Source organism: Heloderma suspectum, chromosome 6, assembly GCF_057233095.1.
Source record: "Heloderma suspectum isolate Gila_16-S chromosome 6, 16-S_ref, whole genome shotgun sequence".
Lineage (NCBI taxonomy): Eukaryota > Metazoa > Chordata > Lepidosauria > Squamata > Helodermatidae > Heloderma > Heloderma suspectum.
This window is the reverse complement of record NC_139463.1, coordinates 110,178,632-110,203,376: the sequence shown is the minus strand read 5'-3', so window position 1 is coordinate 110,203,376 and position 24,745 is coordinate 110,178,632. Positions and strand designations below refer to the sequence as shown.

At 46.3% G+C, this 24,745-nt stretch overlaps 1 protein-coding gene across 1 annotated transcript; it reads right to left on the bottom strand.

Annotated features, from left to right (window-relative positions):
- Positions 1 to 8,196: 8,196 nt before the first annotated feature.
- LOC146342483 (olfactory receptor 2G3-like) lies at positions 8,197 to 15,412 on the bottom strand. The gene is made up of 3 exons (XM_084807857.1): positions 14,875 to 15,412; positions 13,599 to 13,723; positions 8,197 to 9,159 (listed from the first exon to the last, which is right to left on the bottom strand). Exons 1-3 carry the CDS (start codon positions 15,410 to 15,412, stop codon positions 8,197 to 8,199), a joined length of 1,626 nt encoding a protein of 541 aa, XP_084663983.1.
- Positions 15,413 to 24,745: the final 9,333 nt, after the last annotated feature.

The window sequence follows — 24,745 nt, the reverse complement described above, 5'->3', positions numbered from 1 at the left end:
CATTGGAATAGGAACGCATGGAAATTGGGTTTTTGAATCAGAACCTGCAAGCATACCCCATTTGAAGGTCTGAACATCTGTGCATGTCTGCCAAATTTATTCACAAATTTTCAAGTGCATGTTTGTTCCTGATTTCCAGTTCAGTTTTCACCAATGTCCTAATTTGCACAAATTTTCTCCAAAGACAGTGTAAGCCCCACTTTTATCTATGGAAGAAAATTGCACAAATTAGAAAATTTGTGCAAATTTGAGGAAACATGCACACATCTCCCATTTCATCACTTTTCAATTTGCACAAGTTTCCCATTCCCGCAGAGTGAGAATTGCAAATATGAACAGCAATCAGGCACGAAAGAAGCAACAAGATGATGTTTGGAGCATCCTGGTAACCTTGAACATTGCTCATTCACCCATCTCTCTCAGGGATGGGTGAACTTACTGTAGTCCGGTCATATGCTGCTCACTGAACCCCCTCAAGCCTCCTGCCCTTGCTCACCATGCAAGGCAAATCACTGAGTGGTCTTGGTGCAAGGTGCCTGGCATCTCAGCATTTTTCATAAAGGCCAATTTTATGCAAATGGTGGCCATAAGGCAGCCATTTATGCAAGACTACAGGTGTCGATCATCATTTATGCCTGTAATCTTGAGTAAACTGTCACTTCGTGGCTGCCATGTGTGTAAAATCAGCCTTTACAAAAAAGGCCAAGGTGCCATACCCGTAAAATGAACCAGGTGACATTTAAATATCTAGGTCACATTGACAGCCAGTGTAGTGTAGTGGTTAAAGTGTTGGACTGGCCCTCTTGAAGATCTACATTCTAGTCCCCACTCAGCCATGAAGCTCACTTGGTGAATTTGGGCCTGTCACTGATTCCCAGCCTAACCAAACTCACAGGGTTGTTATGAGGAGAAAATCAAGGAGAGTTATTAATGCTGCCTTGGGCTTTTTGGAGGAAAAGACAAGATATAAATGTAACAAACAAACAAAAAAACAAACAAAAAAACAAACAAATATTCGGTGTGGACTAAAGGCAAAATCCAACATACGTCCTGATTACAGTAAACCCATTTAAATTTATGGGACTTAAGTCAGTCCCACAACCATTAATTTCAATAGGTCTACTCTAAGTAGGACTTATGTTGGATTTTGCCCTAAATGTTTACAGTAGAGGTTGGGCATGGTCCTGGGGCAGTCTTGGATAATAACGGCTTTGGCAAACAGCAGTGCAATGTTCAGTTATAGGGATTTTCTGAACTGTAAGATTAAAATAAATTAATCAGGAAAATTTCAAGCTTCTCTCTGTTAACACTAAAGAATGGAATGCCAGTGAATCTTGAAGATAACACTCAACACCAATTACAAAAATAACATTTATGGTCTTTTACTCCGTGGTGTGTGTGTGTGGGGGGGGGAGACATGACTCCATACCTATAACATGAGCCAGCCTACATTTAAATGATATCTAGGTCACAGTGACAGCCAGTGTGGTGTAGTGGTTAGAATGTTGGACTGGGCCTCAGAAGATCTAGGTTCTAGTCTCCATTAAGCCATGAAACTCAATGGGTGTCTTTGGGCCTGCCACTGACCTCCAGCCTAACCGACCTAACAGGCTTGTTGTGAGGATAAAATAGAGAAGGAGAAGTATGTACTCTGCCTTGGGCTTTTTGGAGGAAAAGACAGGATATAAATGTAAGAAACAAACAAATAGGTGCAGGCTAAATATTTACAGGAGAGGTTGAAAACATCTAGCTCTCCAGATGGTGGTGTACAACTCGCATCTTCCCGGACCATTGGTGATGCTGTATGAGTCTTATGGGGCTTGGAGTCCAACAATATGTGAATGGCCAGTGATTCCCCACCGCTTTCAACAGCATGGAAATTCCACAGTTAAGGAACAGCCAGACAGAAGATGCTGATCATCTCTTCTCTGCCCGTATGTGGTGCACAGAGGACACGGTGAAATGGACAAATGATATAGGCATGGAATGAAATGCAGATCCAATGGAAACACTGCAGTAGCAGAATGATGGGCTTTTGCAAAAATGATGCCTTATGGTACAAGGAAGCCAGAGATCAATAGTGGAATTCAACCCCTGCATCCCCCCCCCGTTATTTTTCTTTTTTGCCGTAATTGCCTACGTAAATATTTATGTAGGGATGTATGAAAGTCACTTACCTGGTCTCGCAGCTTGCTTCGCGGTGGGGGGGCGGCACTTCGCTTCTCCCCCCGAAGTTCAGGCCGGGGGGGGGAGGCTTCCTGCCTCACCTGGCCGAAATTCAGGCCGGGCCGGAGGCTTCCCGCCTCGCCCGGCCGAAATTCAGGCCGGGGAGAAGCGCCCCGTCTCCCCGGCCGCGAACTTCAAAAGAAAAGAAAAGGAAAAAAAAGCCCCGTGATAGGCTACATAACGATTTACGTAGCCTATCACGGCTAGATCTGCAAAGTCAGCTGTGATAGGCTACATTAATCGTCATGTAGCCTATCACGGGTGACTTTGAAAAAAAAAAGCGTGTATGCAAATGGCGGCCCCCATAGGGAGCCGCCATTCACGTTCCTTATTTGGTCCCTGTAGTCTACGTAAAGATTTACGTAGACTACGGCGAAAATAAGGGCAACGCTATTTGCTATTTGCGTTGCCCTTATTTTCTCCGTAGTTTACGTAAATCTTTACGTAGACTATAGGGACCAAATAAGGAACGTGAATGGCGGCTCCCTATGGGGGCCGCCATTAGCCATACGCACTTTTTTTTTTTAAAGTCACCCGTGATAGGCTACGTGACGATTAACGCAGCCTATCACAGCTGACTTTGCAAATCTAGCCTTGATAGGCTACATTAATCATTATGTAGCCTATCACAGGGGCGTTTTTTTTTTTTACTTTGCTTGTAATGGCGGTGGCAGCAGCCGGTCAAAAGACCGGCTGCCGCCCCCGCCCCTGACGAAGACCTGCCGAACCACTGCCGGGACCCGCCGCCGGGACCCGCCGCCGGGAGGGACATTCGTGAAAGGTAAGTCCCATCCTGGGGGGGGGGGCGGGGGGGTGGAGAATTTCTCCCCGAACAACCTTCGGAGGACCGAATGCGTTGGCGCTCGGCCCCCCGAAGTTTCGGGGAGAAATTCTCCCCCATCCCTATATTTATGTAGGCTAAAATGGCAAAAAAAAGGGAACACAAATGGCGGCCGCCGTAGCCGCCGCCATTTGCGTTCACTGCTTGTTTGTTTTTTCCATGACAGGCTACGTAAATACTTATGTAGCCTATCACAGCAAAATACAGGGCCGCAAATGGTGGCAGCTACGGCAGCCACCATTTGCGTCCCTGCAGGCTACCCAGCAGCTGGATGTCGGGCTGCAGGAGGCCCTGGCTGGCGGCTCTGCGGAGTCGCTGTGGAGCTGAGCCGGCTGGAGAGAATTTCAGGGGGAGGGACGGAGCGCCTCCCTCCCACCACGAATGTCACCCTTCGAAAAGGTAAGTGACTTTCGTACATCCCTACATTCCATCACTTTTTGATTTGCACAAGTTTCCTATTCCCGCAGAGTGAGAATTGCAAACATAAACGGGAATCTGGCATGAAAGAAGCAACAAGACAATGCTTGGAGCATCCTGGTAATCTTCAACATTGCTCATTCACCCATCTCTCCCAGGGATGGGTGAATTTACTGTAGTCCAGGTCGTGTGCTGCTCACTGAACCCCCACAAGCCTCCTGCCCCTGCTCACCATGCAAGGCAAGTCACTGAGTGGTCTTGGTGCAAGGTGCCTGGCATCTCCGTGTTTTTCATAAAGGCCAGTTTTATGCAAATGGTGGCCATAAGGCAGCCATTTATGCACAATTACAGGTGTTGATCATCATTTACACCTGTAATCTTGAATAAACTGTCACTTCACGGCTGCCATTTGTAAAATCAGCCTTTACAAAAAGGGCCAAGGTGCCATACCCGTAAAATGAACCAGGTGACATTTAAATATCTAGGTCACATTGACAGCCAGTGTAGTGTAGTGGTTAAAGTGTTGGGCTGGCCCTCTAGAAGATCTTCGTTCTAGTCCCCACTCAGCCATGAAGCTCACTTGGTGACTTTGGGCCTGTCACTGATTCCCTGCCTAACCAACCTCACAGGGTTTTAATGAGGAAAAAATCGAGGAGAGTTATTAATGCTGCCTTGGGCTTTTTGGAGGAAAAGACAAGATATAAATATAACAAACAAACAAATAAACAAACACAAATAAATAATTGGGTGTGGACTAAAGGCAAAATCCAACATAAGTCCTGCTTACAGTAAACCTATTTAAATTTATGGGACTTAAGTTAGTCCCATAACCATTAATTTCAATGGGTCTACTCTAAGTAGGACTTATGTTGGCTTTTGCCCTAAATGTTTACAGTAGAGGTTGGGCATAGTCCTGGGGAAGTCTTGAATAATAACTGCTTTGGCAAACAGCAGTGTATTGTTCAGATATAGGGATTTTCTGAACTCTAAGATTAAAACCAATTAATCAGGAAAATTTCATTCTTCTCTCTATTAACACTAAAGAATGGAATGTAGGTGAATCTTGACGATAACACTCAACACCAATTAAAAAAATAACATGTATGTTATTTTCATCAATAGTGGAATTCAACCTCTGCATGTAGAATCTGTTAGGTTCATTCCCTGGCATCTCCAGTTAAAGGGAGCTTGTAGCGTGTGGTGTGACTGATGCATGCCTGAAAGCCTGGAGAGATGTTTGTACTCATAGTAGACACTTATATACAATTTGTGCTAGATGAACAAATGGTATAGAAATGGTATAAAGCAACTTCCTAACTAACCTGCCATGACTGAGGTGTTGCTATTTGTAAATAACTGCAAATGTTATCAATTAATGAATAGGACAAGTCAGCACAAAGCCATTGAGTTTAGTTGGTGAAATGGCTTCCAATTAAGCAAGAGATGCCCTATTATTACTAATTGCTTATTAGGCCAGGTACTGGGCAAAGAACGTAGGGGAAAACAATTCCCAGCCTTTTGCTTTCAGCTGCAGGATGGGTCCCATGAGGAAAGGCGGCTGGGAGAGCAAAGAAATAATTGTACAAGAATAATGAAAGGTCCTAGTTCATTAAAAGTTGCTGAAGAATAAATAGGAGGAAATATGGGAAGTAGTATTTCCTCGAGTATTTGTGTGGTGTTTTGTTTTTATTTACTTAGGGATGGTTCCAGCACTGATATTGCCATCTCCCACCCATGCTGTCTGACTTCTTCTAATTTCTGAAATGACTTCCTGTATGTATCAAAATAATTTCCATGGAGGTCCTCAGCCTTTAAGAATATGCAAGAAGCTACTTTATGATGAATCAGACAATGAGTACATCAGTGCCTCTATCACCCCTCCCCATGTATGTGCTGTTGACATTTGTTGTTGTGCCAGCAGCAGCATGGATAGTCTCACCCATCCATGCCTCATTCTGAGGGTTCTATCATAGCACAGGTGGTTTCCAAGACCACCTCACCCACAATGCCTCAGTCTGAGGAAGGATGCCTCAGAGTGAGGCATTAGGCCAGGCAGGTGCTCTGGACAGCCATGCTGACAATTTCCTGCTGCAGGCAGGAAGCAACTGGCAGGTCGCTCTGCACTGCCTGCCCAATGCCTTGAGCTGATGACAGACTCCTCAGAGTGATATATTGGGCCCACATTCCCTCATTTTGAGGGGTCCTTTCTCAGAGCAGGGCATTGAGCCTAGCTGAAAGTGGTGTTCTGTGGTGGGCAGGTGGTGGCAGACAGAGCCAGGTACAAAATATGCCCAGTGGTGGTGAACACTGGATGGGCCATGATTCACCACCTCTCCCAATCCACCAGCTGAGGTGAGGGTCTCACTCTGCCTCATGGGTGGGTGAGATCTGGGGTACATCTTTTTGCTCTATATCTCAGGCTTTATCTCTCTATCAACCCTTTCTCTGGGAGACTATAGAAAGTGATCGAAGTCCTGCCCTCATGTATGCTACCTGGGTGCCTTTTCATTGAGCTATAGCTCTTTAAATGTGACGGTCTATGTGCCTTTGAATCCCTGGGTGGGAGATACGGGATGGAAAGGAGAATAGTGGGGATGTAATGGACGTGGCCTCCTGGGAGACTATGACAACCCTAATATTGGGCTTCCTTCTCTCTCCTCTTTCAGCTGAGTGGTTAGGGTGCTACTTTGTAGTTTGTAGGGATGGCAGAGAATTCCGCCACGGATCTCGGGGAGGCCGAATGCCAGTGCATTCGGCCCCCCGAAATGTGTGGCGGAACAGCCTGCCGCCCCCCCCCCGCGGATCCCCCCGGGACGAGACCTACCTGGGGCGGATCTTCCGGGTGGCGGCAGCTCCGGCGGTGGCTGCAGCGACGGCTGCGGCGGCTGGTCTTCCGACCGGCTGCCGCCACCATCATTTGCAGTTTTTTGTTTTTGTTTTTTTTACACACACGTGATAGGCTATGTAAGTTTTTATGTAGCCTGAAATGACTGGATTAAAAAAAAAATGCGTATGCAAATGGCGGCGGCTATGGCCGCCGCCATTTGTGTTCCTTTTTTTGGGCTGTCTTAGTCTACATAAATAATTACGTAGACTAAGACGGCGAAAATAAGGGGAATGCAAATAGCGTCCACTACGCTATTTGCATTCCCCTTATTTTCGCCGTCTTAGTCTACATAAATATTTACGTAGATTAAGATGTCAAAAATAAGGAACACAAATGGCGGCGGCCGTAGCCACTGCTATTTGCGTACGCCTTTTTTTTTTTTTTTACCCAGAGCCCTCCACAGCCGGAAATCCAGCTGTGGATGGCTCTGGCCTGGCTGGGCCTGGCCAGCTGCTCCACGGAGCTGCTGTGGAGCGCAGCTGGCTGTGGAGGATTCCGGGGGGGAGGAACGGAGTGCCTCCCCCCCGTCCAGGATTCCGGGGGGAGGGATGGAACACCTCCCCCCCCACTATCAACATAAACCATGAACAGGTACGTGATTTTCGTACATCCCTAGTAGTTTGTAGGGCATGGGTTCTAATTCCACTGCAACTCTCATTTCCATTCAGAATTACTGGTGCTTTCAAGGTTCCCCACCTAAATGCGCCAGCTTGGTTTTTTGCTGGCCACATGTGTATCACCCCGGAGCAGAACTCTCACTCTCTTATTTGCTGATACCTTGCCCTTCCCCACTGAGCTAAAGGAGAGTTCACAGCTTTACTTCTCAAAGCTTGCTGATGGTTATGGCTACCAATATTCCTTGTGTATGTTGACCCAAAATGAGAGAAACACACACACACACACAGAGAGAGAGAGAGAATGCACAACACACACAGTATGCAGTAGTAAGGAAACCATGAGCATTGAGACATTGGGCATCTCTACCCCTGCCCAACATTCCACATTTAAAATTGTGATTTTTCCTTCTCTTTTAAATGCAGGATCATAACGGACTCCCTTTACATGTGTTTCCTTCCCCCCTTCCCTTTCCCTCTTCTTCTCCCTTTTATCTGTGTCTTCAGTATGTTTCACTGCTCTAGCTCCTCTTCTTGCAGCTTCTCCTTTTTCACAGAGGGAACTCAAGCAGAATACAAGCAGGGTTATTCGATACCTCCTTATCTCCGATTTATTTAAAAATGAAGTAAAGGTCATTTAGAGCAGGAGATGCCCTGGAGGTTAATGGTGTCATCTAAAGGGCCCACAAGCTTCCATGAGTGAGCAATCTCAATAGCAGGACTAAAGCTCCATGTGAAGAAGCCCATTGTTTCTACAGTGGGATGGGAGCCATGGGAAACTTTTGGTTGATCCAGATTTAGTCATATTCAGAGTAGACTCATTGAAATCAACGGGACTTCAGTTAGTCATGCTTAACTTCCATTATGTCAATGGGTCTGATCTATGACTGAATCTGGATCCCACACGAGATCTCCTCAAATCTCTCAGATTGTATTTTAAAGCTGGAAAGCTGCACCAGGCTAGGGATAGAGCTGCACCAGGACAGTGGCATCTTTGCCTCATCATCCCTTCCAATGAGCTGAGGACAGAGTTAGAAACATCTTCTCATAAGGGCCCTCATGGAGAGAAGGTCGAGAGATGGAACATCACCCCCAAGACTCCTGAGTGAACTTTTAGGCAGAGCAGAGACTTGACCTCTCATGCTGATTCCAAAGGCAACCATCAGTCCAACTGAGCCTCTGCTTGACATCTAGACCAATTAAGGAGGACTTCAGTGCTCACCCTTTTTGTTCAAAGCCCAATTTTTCAGCACCTTGGCCACTGCCCCATGGACGTCCTTGTTCCTCAGAGTGTAAATGATGGGGTTGAGCAGGGGGGTGACCACGATGTAAAAGACAGCAATTTGCTTGTCTTGGTCTGGAGCTGTGCCTGACCGGGGTCTCATATATATAGAGATAACTGTGCCGTAGAACAACGTAACCACTGCCAGGTGAGAAGCACATGTGGAAAAAGCCTTGCTCCGGCCCGCAGCTGATTGCATTTGTAACACGGAAGACAGAATGAGTCCATAGGAGGTTAGGATAACAGAGAGGGGAACCAAGAGGATCAGAACAGCTGCTCCAAAAATGACAGCCTCGGTAACACGGGTGTCACCACATGCAAGCCTTAACACGCCTTCCAGGTCACAGAAGAAGTGGTTGATGTGGTTGGGGCCACAGAAGGGGAGGCGAAAAGTGCAGCCCACATTAATTATGGAGAGAAGGAAGCCACCAGCCCAGGAAGCTGAGGCAAGTTGCAGCTGGCGCCACTTGTCCATGGCAATGGCATATAGCAGTGGTTGGCAGATGGCCAAATACCGGTCGTAGGCCATGGCACCCAGCAGAATGCCTTCACTGCTACCCAAGGATAAAGCGATGTACATCTGGGCTGCACAACGGGTGAAGGAGATGGTTCCATTTCCAGACACGAGGTGAGCCAACATCTGGGGCATGGTGCTGGAAATATAACAGATCTCCAAGCCCGAGAGGTGAGTCAGGAAGAAGTACATGGGCGTGTGGAGGCGGGGGTCAGCCCGCACAAGCATGATGATCACCAGGTTACCCACAAGGGTAAATGTATAGATGACGAGGATTATCACAAAGAGCAGAATCTGTGTCTTGCGGTGGTTCGAGAGTCCTACTAAAATGAACTCTGAGACAGAGGTGCAGTTCTCAGTCCCATTCTGGTTTCCTGCCTGCAGAAAAAGGGCAACAGTGAGCGACAGTGACATTCTCTGATGATGGACCAGCTGTAACACATGATGGTCTCTCATGAAGCAAAAGCAAGAATCTACCTGCAAATAGCATCCAAGTGTTCTTAGTTGTGCAAGGCAGCCCTCATTTAAACTTCAGGTTTTTTGAGTATTTTGTAAAACTATTATTCTCATTCTATTGATAGGTAAGAATGTTTCAAATCAGCCCCCCCCCCATTTTGGGCCAGTGGGCATGTTTGCTATTTTGATAAAATGTTATGGGTGCTGTCACAACATGGCTGCCATGGTGGAGATGCCCATTCACAAAATAGCTGCCATCATGAGTTCAGCCAGTCATAAAACACCCATCTGACAGAAAGGCAAACTGGTGAGGCTAAAAGGCATATGTAACTTCTCCCCAAAATTGTGTACAAGCCAGAGGTGCAGTTTGAGCTCCAGAGCACCAAACATCTCCTTTGAACCACAGTTTTCTGCTCCAAGGAAGGAACCACCCATTCCATATTACAGCAAACCATTAGATTTCTCCGAATCACCTCAAAAATTAATTTATTCTGCCTTATTTATTTACCCAAAGTAATAGATATATTGGTCCAAATCATACCCAAGAAGCCCACACTGCAAACATAAAGAACCCCATACTCTCTCCCCCTCTGGATCACTCCTAAATTCTCTCTCTCTCTTATGTACATTCACTCCACACACCCATCCATTCACATTCACAGAACTACACAGCCCATCCATCCATCCATATATCACACAAGCACACACACCCTCCTTTAACGTCCACAGACATACCCAGTGCCCTGCTCAGCCCTCACACGGAGGCCTTCCCCACCAATTCCCCAGTTCCCCACAGCAATCTCCAACTATACTTCAACCCACTCTGATCACTCCACAGCTCTCCCTGGCAGCCCTCTGGTCACTCCATAGCCCACTCCAACCTTACCAGACAGACTCTTTTCCCTCCCTCCCTGTTGTTGAGAAATTTTAGATTTGTGGACTACTGCACTGCAAAGCAAAGTGCCCATCCTGCAGTCACCTGCCCCTTTGTTCCCCATGAATGCCTCTGGTCCTACTTGGTGCTTCACTTTGGTTCTTCACTTTGCAGCCATCCAAGATAGAGATAGAGATAGAGATAGAGATAGAGATTATAGATATAGATATAGATATAGATATAGATATAGATATAGATATAGATATAGATATAATGGAAGGGACAAGAGACTTTGGTTGATACTAAGGGAGGTGTCTGTGCAGGAATTGGTGTAGATGTGTACCACATCAGAGGTCCCAGTTTTAAATAACTTGAAGTTCTGTAAGCTGCCAGAAAAATCGATTCAGACCATGTGGCTGGTTACATGAAAAGAAAGAATTAATGGATGGATAAACATGCCTCCTTGTCCTTGAAGAGTTAATCATTTTCAGTATGGAACCATGCAGGCATAATACTTGGACATGAGAACTGGGCATTTTTTGTTGCCTGGTTAAGATCCCAGCTGAACAGTGAAAACATAATATAGTTAAACCCTGTTGCTCCCAGAGCTAAGCACTGAGCCTGTGGGGTGGGGGTGGAGGCATCTATAGGGAGACTACAGCAAAGCATGCTAGTCACCTTGCAAGCAGAGAAGTTGGAAGGGCAGACAATTACCTTGACTGTGATTGACACCATTTACACGTAACAATTATCCCTGGTGAAGGCAAATCAGGAATCAAACCATGATTTCACCTCTTGGTTTGCAGTCAGTCTTTAGCCATAGGCAAATTATGTTGTTTATGTGCAACAATTAAGTTACTGACAGCTAGTGTCATATAGTGGTTTGAGTATCAGGCTGGGACCAGAGAAAGCCAGGTTTAAATCTTCATTCAGCGAAGAAGCTCACTGGGTAACTGGGTCAGTCACTATGGGGCTGTTTGAAGCGTGCGTTTCACGGCTTTTTTGAATATTCAGACTAGGGCTGTGCATGGACCCCCTGCTTCACTTCGGACCGATTCAGACCCAACCTGCTTTGACTTGGATCCGAATCCAAAGTGAGATTCGGATATCCGAATCACTCGTTTTTGATGTTTTCCTATTGACTTGCACGGGAAAACGCAAACGGCCGTAACATTTTAAGTTTTCATGATTCATATATGGAATGTGGAAACTCACAGCCCCCATGGACAGATGTCCACCTGCCAAATCTCAGGCAATTTGGCCAAGTAGGTTTTGTGCTAAGCACAGTTGAAATTTGATGCTTTCCACAAAAACTCTCAAAGCAAAGTAACTTTCTACTTCTTGCACAGAAGTGCATGAAAGCTGGAGAACTCTCAGTGCCCCTGGAGGGATGTCCACCTGCCAAATCTCAGACAGTTTGGCCAAGTAGGTTTTGTGCTGGGCACAGGTGAAATGTGCTGTCCCCAGAAACTCAGACCAAACTCAGAAGGGATAGTGTGCTGAAGCGGAGGTCACTATCCTTAATCTCTGCTGTAGGTTTCTTTGATGTGCAAACACCCCTTATTCAGAACAATCACAGGCTCAGCCTCTCTTTGGCTGAATACACACATTATCTGGCTGGCAGGCTGACAGAGTATTTTGTTGTTGTTGTTGTTGCTTTTAGTAATTTTTTGTTGTTGATCTAGCACACGCAAAATGATTTATATTTATTTTTATATTTTAATGGGGGGGGGGTTAGCCACACCACACCTGCTAAATTTCAGACAGTTTCTGTTTTTTTAAAAAAATGTTGCAAGTGAATTGAAGGAACTGAGAGTGTAGCAAGTGCACATCATTATCCAGTTTAAACTTCATATATATGCCGTTGGTGATCACCATTGACCTCAGGCTCTCTGTGGTCTTCTGACAGAGGCAGGAAGACACTCAGGCACGGGGCATATGGGCAGGCAGAGGCAAGCAGAGGCAGGCAGGCAGGGGGGAGAGAGAGAGACAGACAGAGAGAGAGACCCGTGGGTGCAGCAGAGTGCAAATATGCAATAGGCCCATGGCATCAAAGCCACCAAGCCCAGCTACTCCACCCAGGCACAGGGCATGTAGGCAGGCAGAGGCTGGCAGAGGCAGGCTGGCAGGCAGGCAGAATGAAAGAGAGAGAGACAGACAGACAGACCGAGACAGACCCGTGGGTGCAGCAAGGTGCAAATATGCAATAGGCCCATGGCGTCAAAGCCACCAAGCCCAGCTATTCCACCCAGGGACGGGTCATCTGGGCAGGTGGAGGCTGGCAGAGGAAGGCTGGCAAGCAGGCAGAGAGAGAGAGACCCGTGGGGGCAGCAGGGTGCAAATATGCAATAGGTCCAAAGTGTCAAAGCCACCAAGCCCAGCTATTACACCCAGGAATGGGGGATGTGGTCGGAGGGTGACCTGGTTGATTCTTCAAGGCCTCTCTGACAGATAAGACATGACTACAGCTGGGCATTACAATGACACTGGGAATGGCGCCTTAAATCATTTACTTTGAGGGGGGCAGGCAGATGGGTGGACAGAGGATTAAATAAAATAACAATAATAGTAGATGTAGTTCAGACTTGCTCTGGGCCTGGAGGAGACAAGCAAGCAAACGAAAGAAGCGCACTGAGGGGATATTGCGATGGAAGGCTTAATTCAGGGCTCACCCCTTTTTATCCAGCATCCACCAATAATTTCCCACTGGATCCAACTCTCATTAACAATACCAATACTAATAGCGATATTACTACCACTACTACTACTACTACTACTGTTACAATGTTATGCCTTCCCTGACTCAGATAAAGACAAAAACTAGCCAGCTAAAATACAGAAAAATGGCAGGGTGAGGGAGTGTGCCGCTCTCTTGCCCAAGGCCTTGAGGGCGGGGTAGCCCGGCAGAGGCAGGTTCAGCTTTGAGGGAGACCATCTGCTCCACTATGTCAGGTTCTCTGTGGCTGAATGGAATACCCACTCCTGACTTGGGGAGGAAGCGACAAAAATCAAAAGACAACTCTTTCGAGGCACGGTAATGACTGAGTACACTTCCCTTAAATGAACATCCATTGGAGGGCTGTTCTGCTGCCAGGGAGGCAGTGGGAAAAACAATCAATACAGGATCTGGAAAGAAAGCAAGAAAGCAAGCAAGCAAGCAAGGGGAAACTAAAAAGAAGAGCAGAGGCTGGAGGAGAACCTGCAGACACAGCTGGCTGCCAATATGCAAGAGTCCCATGGCTTCTTGAAGTGGGCCGGACAAGACAAACCTACCAAAGAAGAAGCCCACTAAGAGGCTTCAATAGAAATTATTATTAATAATAATAATATCATAGTAAATTATAAACATTAAATGACATGCCTGACTCCAATAAAGACAAAAAAAGCCAGCCAAAAGAAGGAGAAACAGCTGGGTGAGTGTGAGTGAGTGTGCCACTCTCCTGCCCAAGGGCTTGAGGGTGGGGTATCCTAGCAGGGGCAGGTTTACTTTGAGGAAGACCAGCTGCTCCACTAAGTCAGCATCCAAGCAGGAGTGGTGGGGTGTCACCACATCGCCTTCCATGGAGAACACCCTCTCACTTGGGACACTGTTCGGTGGGCAGCTGTATTGCCCTGGCCATGGGCATTGAACTCTTAGGTTAGAGATGCCAAGATAGTGATTCAAAGGTTTACTTACAAGGAGAACTTTATTGGGTAACTTACAGCACACAGGTGTACCCAATGGTTGGATCAGACAGCTTCTCTGAACCCAGAGCCATGGGGTACAATGGGCTTTATACCATACATGTTAGCAGTAAGGCAGCATAACAGCAGCAAGTGCCCCTAGTGTCCATTCCCAGCATAGACTAGAAGTGTTTGGTTCTCAAGCACAACAACCTAAGATAAACAAACTTTGCTTCCCAGGCACATCTTGATAACACTCTCACTCATTAGTATGGAATGTGCTAGGCCACGCTATCGGCCCTTTCATCTTCACATGCTCAGAGGCTTACTAGCAAGGGAATTGCCACAGTAATGAACTTAAGCAAATATTATGGATCTCTAGGCCCTCTAACACTACAAATGACTTGGCTATGCTCCTGGGGCCAATACAGCAGCTGAGTCTTTTCCTGGCCACCCGAGCCAGGTCTGGCCAAGCCTTGCTGTGGGAGGACCAGTAGGCCATGGGGTCTCTGGACCAGTCCTCCACAGGCTTTGTTAAGTAACACTGCATGGACATTGTGGCATCATCTTGTGGGCAGGTTGGCTGCCTCTCCCCCCAACCACTGCCTGCACTGCCTGGGCCCAGAACTCCTGGCCTATGGTCCTGCTGGGAGTGATGATGTTGGAGGGGATGGGACCGTGTCTCCCCTCCTCCTCCTCCTCCTCCTCCTCCTCCTCCTCCTCCTCCAACACCTGCCCCAGCCTCTTTGCCCCTGCCTCCCTCACATGTCGCACCAGTATTTCCCGCCAACCCATGCAGGAGTTCTCCCCACAAAGTCTGTCTTTCAGGTGTGGATCGCACATAGTTGCCAATATGTATGTCCTCTCCCAGCACAGGGGCTCTACCTGCCATACTAGGCCATTCTGCATGTCTGGCAGGAAGCATCTGCCTGAGATAGGATCCCCGTTCTCCAGGAACTTGCCCATCGACTTCTAGAGATGCCTTGCCACAGGGATCACCTGGTTGAGGAGGGCAGTGCTGTTGCTCAGGGCCTCAGTGGCCTCGAGGAATGGCTTGGGGACCACCACAAGCTGGGACAGGGCATCCCACTGCTACTTGCCCAGGGGTGCCTTGATGCCCCTTGACACCTCATGGACAGCAGGCTGTTGCTCCACCATATGCTCCAGCATGGCGTGGGAGGAGTTCCAGCATGTTGCCACATCCTGCACCAGCCTGTGTTTTGGGATCCCCAAGTCTGCCTGCTTCTCCCACAGCCTACTGGCCTTGATGCTGTGGTGGAAGTGCCCAGCCACCTTCCTGCAGCGTTCCAACAGATTACAGATGCCAGACAATGGGGTAGGATATGCCTTGGTGCTGCCCATTCCAAGGGCATCCCTCACGGTCAGGTTGAAGATATGTGTGATGCAGTGGATACTCTCAAATCCACCATGACACACAGCCATCACCATGCTGGCTCCCCCGTCCGTGACCATGTAACTGCAGGTGAGCTGGTGCCCAGCCAGCCACCCCTCCACCATGTGGCTCCTGGCTTCCATAATCTCTGCTGCTGTGTGGGACTGGTCCATGACTTGGGCATGAAGGAGGGCCCAGAAATACCCATCCTTCCCACCTGTCCCGGAAGTACTGGCTGCTGCCATCCCTGTGGTTACCAACCAGTGAGCTGTCAAGGACAAGTAAGCATGCGCTCAACCCTTGCCGGACCAAATGTCTGAGGAGAAGTGCACCATCAGTGGCTCTGCCTAGGGCAGATGGTCCAGCACTTTCTCCCTGCATGCCTGGTACAGAGAGGGCATTTGTTGTTGTTCAGTCGTTCAGTCATGTCCGACTCTTCGTGACCCCATGGACCATAGCATGCCAGGCCTTCCTGTCCTGCGCTCTCTCCCAGAGTGTGCTCAAGTTCATATGCATTGCATCGGTGATGCTATCTAGCCATTTCATCCTCTGCCGTCCCCCTCTCCTTTTGCCTGCAGTCTTTCCTGCATCAGGCTCTTTTCCAGTGAGTTTTCTCTTTGCATTAGGTGGCCAAAATATTTGAGCTTCAGCTTCAGTATCTGTCCTTCCAATGAGCAGTCAGGGTTCATTTCCTTTAAGATGGACTGATTTGACCTCCTTGCAGTCCAGGGGACTCGTAAGAGTCTTCTCCAGCACCACACTTCAAAAGCATCAATTCTTCGGCGCTCAGCCTTCCTTATAGTCCAGCTCTCACACAGCCATACGTTATTACTGGGAAAACCATAGCTTTGATTAGATGGACCTTTGTCGGCAAGGTGACGTCTCTGCTTCTTACTATGCTGTCTAGGTTGGCCATAGCTTTCCTCCCAAGGAGCAAGTGTCTTTTAATTTCATGGCTACAGTCACTGTCTGTGGTGATCTTGGAGCCCAAGAAAATAAAATCTGTCGCTGCTTCCATTTCTTCCCCTTCCATATGCCAGGAAGTGATGGGGCCAGATGCCATGATCTTAGTTTTTTTAATGTTGAGTTTCAAACCAGCTTTTGCACTCTCCTCTTTCACCCTCAACAAGAGGCTCTTTAGATCCTCTTCACTTTCTGCCATTAGGGTGGTATCATCTGTGTAACTGAGGTTGTTGATAATTCTCCTGGCAATCTTAATTCCCTCCTGTGATTCATCCAACCCGGCGTTTCTCATGATGTACTCTGCATATAAGTTAAATAAGCAGGGTGACAATATACAGCCTTGTCGTACTCCTTTCCCAATGTTGAACCAATCGGTTGTTCCATGTCTGGTTCTTACTGTTGCTTCTTGACCCTTGTACAGGTTTCTCAGGAGACAGGTAAGGTGGTCTGGTACCCCCATCTCTTTCAGAATTTGCCACAGTTTGTTGTGATCCACACAATCAAAGGCTTTAGCGTAGTCAATGAAGCAGAAATAGACGTTTTTCTGGAATTCTCTTGCTTTCTCCATGATCCAGCGAATGTTGGCAATCTGATCTCTAGTTCCTCTGCCTCTTCGAAACCCAGCTTGTACTTCCGGTAGTTTTCAGTTAACATACAGCTGAAGCCTAGCTTATAGGATTTTGAGCATCACCTTGCTGGCATGTGAAATAAGCGCAATTGTGCAGTAGTCTGAACACTCTTTGGCGTTGCCCTTCTTTGGAATTGGCATTACTCGTCTGCTAAGGGTGATGCGACATGGCAGCTTATATGCAGCATTCCCCCATCTTCCACCACTGTCACTGATTGGACACTGCTGGGTTATGTTCAGCTCTAATTTGGCCATTCGCCCAAGCTCCCTCCCTCCTCCTCCTCCTTCTCCTTCTCCTCCTCCTCCTCCTCCTCCTCTTACCTTCCCCATCCCTCCTCTTCCTGCTCCCCCTACTCCCACTCCCTCATCTTCACGTTGATACATTTTGGAGCCAACATGTCTGGGCTGCTCAGAAGACATCAGAAGAACTCCGAATATATGAAGCAGACTGAGGCACCTTGTAGGTAGGGATGGCGGAGAATTTCTCTCCGAATCTTCGGGGGGCCGAGCGCCAACGCATTCAGCCCCCCAAAATCGGTGGTGAAATTCTCTGCCCCCCCGCCCCCCCTGGGATGGGACTTAACTTTGGCGAATGTCCCTCCCGGTGGTGGGTCCCGGCAGCAGTTTGTCGGCCTTTCGGCGGGGGCGGCAGCCGGTCTTCCGACCGGCTGCCGCCGCCGCCATGACTAAGTAAAGTGTAAAAAAAACCCAAAACCCCGTGATAGGCTACGTAACGATTAATGTAGCCTATCACGGCTAGATTTCCAAAGTCAGCCGTGATAGGCTACGTAAATCGTTACGTAGCCTATCACGGGTGACTTTGGGGGAAAAAAAAAGCGCGTACGCAAATGGCGGCGCCCTATGGGCGCAGCCATTTGTGTTCCTTATTTGGTCCCGGTAGTCTACGTAAAGATTTACGTAGACTACCGGGACCAAATAAGGAACGCAAATGGCTGCGCCCATAGGGCGCCGCCATTTGTGTACGCGCTTTTTTTTTTTCCAAAGTCACCCGTGATAGGCTACGTAATGATTAATGTAGCCTATTACGGCTGACTTTGGAAATCTAGCCGTGATATTTGGCTACGTTAATCATTACGTAGCCTATCACGGGGTTGTTTTTTTTTTTTACTTTTTGTTTCGCAGCCGGGGAGACAGGGCACTTCTCCCCAGCCTGTATTTCGGCCAGGCGAGGTGGGGCGCCTTCCCCCCTGGCCTGAATTTTGGCCGGGAGAGGCGGGACGCCTTCCCCCCCCTCGCCTGAACTTCGGGGGGAGAAGCAAAGTGCCTCCCCCCCACTGCGAAGCACCCCTGCGAAAAGGTAAGTGACTTTTGTACATCCCTACTTGTAGGTCACCTGTTTTGGTTCGGGGCTCCTCAGCGCTGTTCTGATCTGCCTCATAGCATGATGAGGCACCTCCCATTCAGCCCGCTTTGCCTTGTTATTCAGGCTTCGGATTGAAGTGGTGCACAGCCCTAATTCAAACCCCAATTGGGTCAATTAGTTAACAACTCACAGTTAACCTAATTACAAATTTTAGGTTAACTGTGGGTTGTTTAAACATGGGCATCATGTAGCATCTCCTGATAGCCCCAATCAGGGGTTGAATATTCAAAATGGCCATGGAATGTGTCCGGCACATGCCATGGCAAATCATGGGTTAATTAACTAACCCACAATTTACCCTGTCATGTGCAAAGCAGGTCAGGTCAGATTCTCAGCCAAATCAACTTTAGAGGATTATTGTGAGGATAAAATGGAAGGGGGGTGTAGCCCATTGTGAGCTCTTCCTACAGTTTGCAGAAAATATGTGTAATCACACCAAAATAGTACTATGGTCTGAAGATTGCTTGTGGGGGCAGGGGTGTCCTCTAATGGCTGCCACCAAGACTGAGGGGCAGGAGCAAGAAAACCTACTTGTGCAGTTGTATTTTAAAGAGAATTTACCTATTTTCACACTTTTGAACCAATCCATGAATTGAAAGTCAGTTATCTTTCAAAAACCAGGACTTATCTGAATTCTCCAAGATCTCCATTGTTTTAATACATACTAAGGAGGAAAGTGCATACACAGAAAAGTGCATATTAGTGATAATAACATTCAAAAATTCTATTCACAGATAGCTTGCAAAAAAAGGTGCATATTAGGCAAAACTGAGGACATCGTGCATTATATTAGGAGAAATGCACATAAAAATGTGTATGGAAACAATGCAAACATTTTTTAAAGAATACCCACAGTTCGGGATGAACTGAACATAAGACTGAGACAATAAGAATGGAGAGAAATCAACACTGACAGATTCATCTGTTCCTACTGTAAACTGATTATCAAACACTCAAACATTTGCATTGCCCTGTGCAATAAACTGCAATACTGTATATAGTTCTGGGTGCCACACTTCAAGAACAAGGTCGGCAAATTGGAATGGGTTCAGAGGAGGTCAGCAATGATGGGCAGGGGTTTGGAAAACTAGTCCTATGAAGAAGGGCTAAAGGAACTGGGTGTGTTTAGAGAGCACTGGGGTGGGGTTGGTTGGGCACGATAGTGCCCTTCAACTACCTGAAGGGCTGTCACATAGAAGAGGGAGAAGTCTTCTTAACTGTTGTACCAGAGAGCAGGACTAGTTTTAATTGGTTTAATTTATAGGAGGGTAGATTTCAACTGAACATTAGGAGAAACATCTTAATGGTAGAAGCAGTTTGATAACGGAATGAATTCCCAGAGGTTCCATCTCCTTCTCCTGAGCCCTTCAAGCAAAGATTTGACAGTTATTTGTTGAGGATACCCTATCTCTGGATGTGATGTATCAGGCAAGATGGGGTGGACTTGGTGACCTACAAAACTGCTCCACCTCTACCATTCTATCTAGGGCTTGGTTTACCATTTAAAGATGTTTCACACACAAAAGAAACAAGAATAGGAGACAATGCAGAAGTGTTTTTCACCGGGTTTGGTAGTGCGCTGAGGTATGTTGTCCCTATCAAGATATGTTCAGAGGGAAAAATATAGAGGAAGGATCTGTTTATTAGAATCTCTATTTTAAAAAAAGAGAGGGGGGAAGATGAATATGGCTATGCCCATGTCTTGCCAAATTAATCTCCTGCGTTAATCACTAGTTGAAATAAATTAGTAAACATTCAAAACGGAAAATATTCTGACTCTAGCAACAGCCAGAGCACAAAATACTACTAAGCAGGTACATTTCAGCTAGAACACTGAAAGAGCTCCTCCTCTCCTCTCACAGTCTGAATTCCAAATTGCAGCATATCTTACCTTCATGCTTTCTTCCAGGTGTTCCTCAACATCCAAGAACGATGTTTCCACACTGCAAGCGTTTGTTCAGGCACACAACAGTTGGGTATAACCAAGATTCTAATGAAACACATTGAAAAATAATAGGACAGTTCTTTGGAACATCAGGAGGCTACTGATAGAGAATTTCTCCATGCTAATTTGAAAAGGCTGCCCATGGCATGATCTCAGTAGCCAACATCTAGAGTCTTGTATTCCTCCAATACGAGAGAAGAATGTCCTGAATGTAAAATGACAAGAACTGTCTGATGAAGATCCTCTGAGCAATGGATGTAGGAACATACACCAACAGAATCACTAGACTATATATGTTTCTCTGATTGAGGATGCACTAGTAAGCTTGCTATTGTTTGCTATTAGAGTCTGTATTGGAAGGACATAGAAAGGAAACCATGATGCCAAATGTTTCCAAGGTGGGCCCTCATCTCTAAGACTTGGATCAAAACTGCTTTATATTGAGTTAGACCAATGGTCCATCACACCTTGCTGCAACCAGCAGCGGTTCTCCATACAAATGTTCTCCCATGCCCTCTTACTACATCCTTCACCTGGAGATGCCAGGGACCGTAGCCATGCAAAGCATGCACCTTACCACTAACCTTTGGTTACTAAACTACTTTGGTAGATGTTTCCCCAATCTATTCTTAAGATCCATTAGATGGGAGGATCAAGGTCAACACAACATGGATTGTGCAACTGTTCTCATTGCCAGAAGACCAACAGCATGCTGGCTTTGTCAAAGGGCTGAGGATTCAGTAGATAATAAAGACTATGGGGATATTCCACAGGGTCTTCTCTGATCCCTTTGTGATTTCTTCAGGACTTCTGACACATCCCCTTGGGTTTCAAGCATGTAATGTGGGAATATGAGAGAAGGTTCTTTGGAATTTTCAACCTATGTGGTTGCAATGAAGAAAGCCAGATGACATGGTTTATATACAATGGTGAACAACCAGGTTTGTGTGTATTCTAAGGCAAAACAAAAACAAAACATGTGTGTGTGTTGGGTGGGGATCCAAATACTTCTATTTGGACTTACTGAAAGTATTTCAAATTATTTCCCACATTGTCCATCTAAATGAATAATTCATAATTTCAAGACAAGCGAGAAAAATGGATTAAGAGGAATAAATATGTATTTCAGTTGTATCTCACTCTTCCTCCAGTGATTTGTGACTGCTGTGTTAGTTCCCATAAACATCCCCCTGAGATAGGACATCCAACTGAGAATTAGAGATGGTGGTGCAGTGGTAAATTTTGAAATGCAGGTTCTCGACAAGACAGTCCCCATAGCCACATCTGCAGGAAGACTCCAAAAATGCAGGCAGCTGTGTTGAACCATATCGACAAACCAGTCCTAGCAGTTCTTATCTCCACCATGAGCAGTTATTTAGAACATAAGAAGGGTCCTGCTGGATCAGACCAAGGGTCCAGCATTCTGTTCACACAGTGGCCAACCAGCTGTCAACCCACAAGAAGGGCATGAGAGCAACGGCACCCTCCCAGCCACATTCCCCACCAGCTGGTGTACCTCGGCTCACCCCCTCTGGTATCGGAGGTAGCACATAGCCATTGGGACTAGTAGCCATTGATAGCCTTTTGCTCCAGTAATTTCTCCACCCCCCTTTTAAAGTCATCCAAATTGGTGGCCATCACTACATCTTGTGGTAGTGAATTCCATAGTTTATCAATGAGTTGTGAAGAAGTACTTCCTTTTATCTGTCCTGAGTCTCCCACCAGTGGGATAACCCCAGGTTCTAGTAGTTTGAGAGAGGGAGAAAAAAGTCTCCTTATTCATATTCTCCACACCATGCATGTTTTTGTACACCTCTACCATGTCTCTCCTTACTTGCCTTGTTTCCAAGCTAAACACGCCCAGCTGTTGTAACTTTCCTTCACAGAGGAGAGGAGATGCTCTAGCCCATTGATCATTTTAGTTGCCCTTTTCTGCACTAGTTCCAGGTCTACATTATCTTATTTTAAGTATGGTGACCAGAACTGTATGCAGTATCTAAGTGTGGTTGTTCCATAGATTTGTATAAGGGCAGTATAATATTGACAGTTTAATTCTCAATTCCTTTTCTAATTATGCTAACATGGAGTCTGCCTTTTTTTTTTAGAGCAGCAGCCACACACTGGGTTGACATTTTCATCGAGTTGTCCACCACAATCCCAAGATCTCCTTCTTGGTTGATCACTGCTAGCTCAGATCCCATTAGGTTCTAATTGAAGTTGGGATTTTTTGCCCCAACATGCATCACTTTACCCTTGTTTAAGCTAATTCATAAGCTAAGTGGTCTAAACTCCCCAACACCAGGCCACCCAAAACAATCCAACAGGGAAAGTTTACAACTATATCGTGTTGCTGGGGGAATCCCTCCCCCCTCCCAGCAATTGAGAGGATTGCAGATATGTTCAGAGGGAACAGGGAACCCTGAGGAGTGAGCAAGGTTGCAGATAACGTCTCTGCGCATCAGCCCTGTGAGCACTGGCTCCACTACGCCAGTAATTATAGGGTTAAGTTGGTAGGCATTCCTTCAATCCGGCCAAATACATTTTGCTGCTTGAAGCAAAGGGCAAGATGTCAGCCCTGCCTATTGAATGTACTAAAGCTGACTGGACTATCATTTGAAACGTTCAACCCTGGAATTAGGATAGCATCCTCCATCATACCTGAAGGCAGCAAGCATGTTTATGGGGCCCAGGGCAGGCCATATGACCCACACACCTCTCTCCCTCAACACCATCCTGCCACTTCCCAGCATCTGCTGCTTGAAGCGATCACCTCACTCTGTCTAATGGTGGGGCCAGCCCTGGGTGGGTCTCAGAGTTCAAGTGGAAACAAAGTGCATCCTGGGAACCCAAGTTCTGCCCACCCCTGCCCTATTATGCTACACTGGCTGTCCTCTAATTAGGCTTAAGAGTAGTGTTGTTGTTTGCCTCTAGGCACAATGTTCAGTCTTGACTCTACCCCATTTCCCTGCAGTGTTGTTTACACTTTTAGACTCATTTGGGCTCCTTAACAACCATGTGAGGTCAGTTAAGCTGAGAATGACTTACTGAATTTGGTCTCTGAGGAGGGATTTGGACCTGAAGCTTCCAATATTCAATCCAACAAGTGACTGATTGTTTTTATCTGCCCCCCCCACCTCAACTTGGATGTCTTTAAAAGGGGATTGGACAACTTCATGGAGGATAATGCTATGAATTGCTACTAGTCATAATGGTTACATGTAGGGATGTGTGAACCCATGCCTGTCTGGGTTCTCTGGGTGCCCGCCCAGGCCTTGCCCCTGCTCGCCAGTCCCTGGACCATGCTTGAGCCCCTCCTGAGCTCGGCAAGCAGCCTGCACTCACCCCGGTGGCCTTGTCAAGCTCTGTGGTTGCCACTTTTTGAAAAATAAAATGGTGATCGCAAAAATGCTCATATTTGCACATGTGTGAAAAATAACAGAAGCCATTACTTCTCCACCATGCATCACATTCAGAAAACTACCCAATCTGCATAAATTGTTAAAGCTGCACTTAAACAAGATAATTGCAACCCAGGATCATACCATTGTGAATCAGTGTGTTGCATTGCCTGCAGTTACCTCCAAGAAACCACTTCTTGCAGGAGCACAATTGCTAACAAAACATATTGCATTAGACAATTGTTAACAGACACTTCTACTTAGTAGTTTATTTAATTGAATGTAAAAAAAAAAAAAAAAGATGTTGCATGCAATATGTAGAGAAAACTACAATGGACCTAAGAACAAGATTCTGTAACCACAGAGCTGTGATTCTTACTAAAAAGCTGGACCAGCCTGCACATCGCTCTTGGATTTACAGTTGGTTCCAATAGAACAAACAAAATATCTTGATATGCTTGACAAAAGGGAAACATTCTGGTCTACAAAATCAGAACTGTTAGTCCAAGTGGCCTAAATCTGGAGGACAGTTTGTAAGCATCACACCAATCATACCTCTGGGTTTTTTCTCCTAAGGAACTCTCATCTCCAGGCACTCCAAACTACACATGTGATACCCAGTTAACAGCACAGCTGCTGATGAGGGCAGAAGCTGAAATTTGTAATACTTTAATATATATTTTAATACTCTGTTGTTAGTCTTTCTTTCTTTCATTCATATATATATATATATATATATATATATATACATACATACATACAAACATACATATGAATGATTTCCCATGTGTGAAGCATAATTGTGTACAATCCATTCTATCACTAAAGGATTCTACCATCTCATTACACTGCATATAGAGTACCAGCTTAAGTTTTTATCAACTCATTAGTGTCCTGGCAATAATCAAATCCTCCTTCAGTCTTTCATTTCCTGTTTCCCCAAAATGGCAGACAGCTGTGACTGGCACACAGATGGAGTGGTTGGTGATGTAGTAAATGATCTAAGCACAGGTCCCTCATGTAGATGAGGCTGGGAGATAGCACCATTCTGAAGGCTTGAAGCTTGATCTCTGGCATCCATATGTAACACACTATTGGTGTTGCACCACAGGCCCATGGGCCAAACAGTATGGCCTTCAAGGGTTCTCCAGACAGCCATGCCCCCTTCCCCTGGTCCCACCCCTTTCCTCCAAGCATCAATCCTTGGTGGTTTCCTGACTTTAGCAATGTAATAAATAAACAAACAGATAAATAAAATCA